This window comes from Pseudozyma flocculosa, assembly GCF_000417875.1.
Source record: "Pseudozyma flocculosa PF-1 unplaced genomic scaffold scaffold00020, whole genome shotgun sequence".
NCBI classification, from domain to species: Eukaryota; Fungi; Basidiomycota; class Ustilaginomycetes; order Ustilaginales; family Ustilaginaceae; genus Pseudozyma; species Pseudozyma flocculosa.
Genome location: NW_006920888.1, coordinates 278,890 through 282,594, shown reverse-complemented (window position 1 = coordinate 282,594; position 3,705 = coordinate 278,890). Strand labels below are relative to the sequence as shown.

The following is a 3,705-nucleotide window of genomic DNA, read 5'->3' as shown; positions in this document are numbered from 1 at the left end:
ATCGGAGTCCGGGGCCGACTCGGACGCAGCCGACACGGCTCGCAGCGGCAGCGGCAGCGACACTGAGGAAGAGGGCGAGGGAAGCCTGGATCCGGACGAGACCATCACGAGCTTCCCGCTGCCCGCGCCGCGGCTGGTACGGCCCAAGTCGGTCGGGGACGGTACGCTTTCGCTCGACGGCGTCGGCGGTGACGTGGCGGCGGCGGCGACGACGGCGGGGCAGACGGTGTCGCAGCTCGGCGGCACGGCGCTCTCGCTCGGCATACCCTGCATCGTCTCGTTCTCGTCGCCTTCGCCGTCGCCGCCGCTGTCGTCGACGGTGCGCGCGCGCCACTCTGCGCGCTTCCACGCCACGGTCAAGTACATCGGTCCCGTGCTCGGCTGGCCGGGGGCGTGGGTGGGCATCGAGGTGGCGCTACCGCTGCCCCGGTCCCTGCTCGCCGTCTCGTCTCCCGTGCTCGATGGCGACGGAGACGCGTCAGCGGGAGCGGGAGGGGAGGGCGTGGACCTCTCGCGGTGTCCTGGCGGTCTGCACGACGGGAGCGTCGACGGCCTACGCTACTTCGACCTGACGATGCGCTGGGACATGACACCTCCCCGCTCCTCGGCAGTCATGGGCGGTGGCACCTTTGTCTCGGCGGCGGCAGCGTCGGCGGCGATGGCGCCCTTTTCGCCCAGTCTTGGTACGCCCAGCAGCCTCGGCGGCGGCGGCGGTGTAGGCGAGGCGGATACGTACTTTTCCAATACCCACAGCGTCACCTCCGCCGCCGCTGCGGCTGCGGCTGTACGGAGGTCCATCACTCCCACACCGACACACGGTTCTACACCGACATCCAGACCCAGCTCGACGCTGGGACCGGGCGTCGGCGGTGGATCGAGCAAGAAGCAAAAGCGGCGGTATCCCGATCGACCGGAACGCAGACAGCGGCGTATGGCGGTACTGCAGAGCCTTTGTCGCCCTCCTACCGTCCCCCACCGTCCCCCTGCCGATACCGTCGATCGCGATGGGACCGATTGCTCCGACGCGGACGACGACGAGGATGACGACGAAGACGAGGGCGAAGGGCAGGATGGCGGAGCGGGCATCAAGAGTCGCGGCCTGTTTGTGCGACCCTGCGACGTTCTCTGGGTCATTTCGGCACAGTGAGGCCGTGAGGGCCGACTTTGTTGCACGCCCTGGCGCAGCACGGCGCGGCACGGCACGGCACTCGATCTCGTTTCTAGACACCTGCGACCGACCCTCGATCCGCCGCTGCTCGACGCCGCTGGCTGGCCGGGTCAAGGCCGACGTCGACCATGCTTTCTATCCATTCCATTCCACCTCGCTTCCCCTCCATCCCGGCCCTCCGCCCCTCGCCTCCCCAGGAGGCGGGCTCAGCCCCAGAGAGGCTGGTGCTTCCTCGCCGCCTCGCTATACCTGCCACCGTGCACGCCAAACTCGTCGAGGACGGCATCGATCTGGCGCACCTCGGCCGGGCTGAGGACGAGGCGGGCGGCGGCCGTGTTTTCGCGCACCCGCTCCGCCTTGGACGAGCCGGGCAGCGGGACGACGAGGCCCGACGCGCTCCGGTGGATCAGCCAGGCCAGCGCGAGCTGGGCGGGCGTGCACTTGTCCTCTCGCTTGCTCGCCAGCTCCTGGAAGATGTGGGCGAGCTTGAGGTTGTTTTCAAAGTGCTGCGGTGCAGGCGGTGACGGCGCGCGAAGGGCAGGGGCAGGATGGCGAGGGGGCCAGCTAGTCAGCTTGGGCTCGCCAAGGGCAACACAGGGAAGGCGGCCGCGGGATGAGGGGCGGGACGCACCTCTTCGGAAAACTTGTCCTGCGTCAGCCTCATGTCGCCCTCGGGCAGGTCGGCGCGGCTCTTGATGGCGCCCGTCAGCATGCCCTTGCCGACGGGGCTGTAGGCGAGGATGGGCAGCTGGAGCTCCTCGCAGACGCGCACGACGCCCAGCTCGTCGGCGTCGCGGCAAAAGGGCGAGTACTCGATCTCGACAAACGCCAGCGGCGCCGCCTTGGCCGCGCGCCGGATCGTCTCGGCGCCGACCTCGGAGATTGAGATGTGGTGGAACAGCCCCTTGCCCCGCACCTCTTGGCCGCTCTTGGCGTCGGTGTAGGTCTGCGACGACAGGGAGAGGAGGTTCTGCATCGCCTCTTCGATCGGCACCTGCAGAGGAGGGGGCCAGAGGGGAGGAGGGAGGGAGCGGGGGACGGCATGGTCAGCCGCGGCCGCGTCTCGGCGGTCAACCGGCGCGGACCTCGTGCGCCCCTCAGGGCACGGCCGATCCGCACCTTTGTGTCGATGCGGGCCATTTCGTAAAAGTCGATCTGCTTTCCGCCCTGGTCGGTGCCGAGGTGGGCGCGGATGTGGCGCAGGTCCTCTTCCAGGTTGGACGGCGTCGAGTCAAAGAAGGAGCCAAAGATGCCCTTTTCGCGGAACGAGGGCTGGTGCAGGCCGCCCTTGACCGAGAGGAAGACGCGGTCCTTGTAGTCCGGGTTGGCGTCGAAGAAGCGCTTGAGCAGGTCCAGGTTGGCATATGGGTCCTCGGTAGGGCCGTAAAAGGCTCCAGCTGTGGATTCGGGGGCGAGGGGGATGGATAGGCGAGGGAGGCGAGGACGACGATGAGGACGGGGGCCCTGAGCCGTGGCGATCGATGAGGAAGAGAGCCAGTGCCGGGCACTCACTGTTCCACAGGGTGGCGCCCGAGTCGGCGGCCGCCTTCATGGTCTCAAAGGCCTGGGTATCGGGGGCTGGAGGTTGGGCAGGCAGAGGGTGGTACAGGGTCAGAAGGGATCGGGCAGGCGGGTAGGCATGGGCAGAGACTGGGCGCGAGTGTGGAGCGACTCACTCCTGCTGCCGATGGAGCACCAGGTCATGCCCATGAGGCCGAAGGCGATCTGGCCGACGCTAATGCTAGATGCCGAGCCGCCGAGCTTCCTGGTCGGGGCCGGGGCCTGGGCGGCAGCTGTGGCGGTTGCGTTGTGGGTCGTCATGGTGCGTGGGCGGTGGCGTGGGGTCGTGAGACGGCGTGACTCTGGATGAGCTGGAAGGCGAGAGCGAAGATGGGTGGTGGTGGTGGTGGTGGTGGTGGTGGTGGTGGTGGTGATGATGGTGGTAAGCGAGCGAGAGAGCGGGCGGGCCGACCAGGAGGCACATGGTCAGGCGCCAGCCAAGAGGTCGAGGTCGAGCTCGAGCAGCGGCCAGGCTAAGCCAGAAGCAAGCGCTTGGTAACTGACTGGGCCCTGGCCACCTTGCTCTAGCGGTGCCTCGGCCGGAGCGGGCCGTCCGACGGCTCATCCGGCGGCTCATCCGGCTGCCGAGAAAACCCAAATGACGGCGTGGAGGTGGAGGGGCTGCGACGCTGGGCAAGACCAAAACAGCCAAAGCAGAGTCACAGGCCGGCCAAAAATGGCGCCAGCAGCACGTGAGGCGGAACAGGCCGAAACGCGCGCCAGGCGGGGCAGAGGCGAGGCAGAGGAGGGCTGCGCGGCAGAGACCAACAGCCAGGCCAGCCAGCCAGAGAGGCGGGCACAGAGACCAACAGCCAGGCCAAAACCAGGCCAGGCCCATCCCAGCCCAGCCCAGCCCAGCCAAAGGGTTGAGGCAGCCGTCTACGTCGACTCGAGCAGCCTGGCCAGACAGACAACCGGCTCTCCCGTCCGACGGTCAGCCAGCCAGCTTCTTGCTCTGCCTCTCTCTCTCTCTCTCT

The 3,705-nt window shown here is 68.2% G+C and overlaps 2 protein-coding genes across 2 annotated transcripts in view; one reads left to right on the top strand and one right to left on the bottom strand.

Annotated features, from left to right (window-relative positions):
- The window catches only part of PFL1_05535 (uncharacterized protein), a gene marked incomplete at both ends in the record, with an annotated part of 6,316 nt that extends 5,169 nt beyond the window's left edge, over positions 1–1,147 (top strand). The window contains one exon of the mRNA XM_007883071.1: positions 46–1,147. Within this exon, the coding sequence (XP_007881262.1) occupies positions 46–1,147 (1,102 nt within the window). The remainder of the gene's footprint in view (positions 1–45) is intronic.
- Positions 1,148–1,736: 589 nt separating this feature from the next.
- PFL1_05534 (uncharacterized protein) lies at positions 1,737–2,989 on the bottom strand (the record flags this gene model as incomplete). Its single annotated transcript, XM_007883070.1, has 4 exons — positions 1,737–2,162; positions 2,288–2,565; positions 2,681–2,746; positions 2,845–2,989. The coding sequence occupies 4 exons, from the start codon at positions 2,987–2,989 to the stop codon at positions 1,737–1,739; spliced, it is 915 nt and encodes a 304-aa protein (XP_007881261.1).
- Positions 2,990–3,705: the final 716 nt, after the last annotated feature.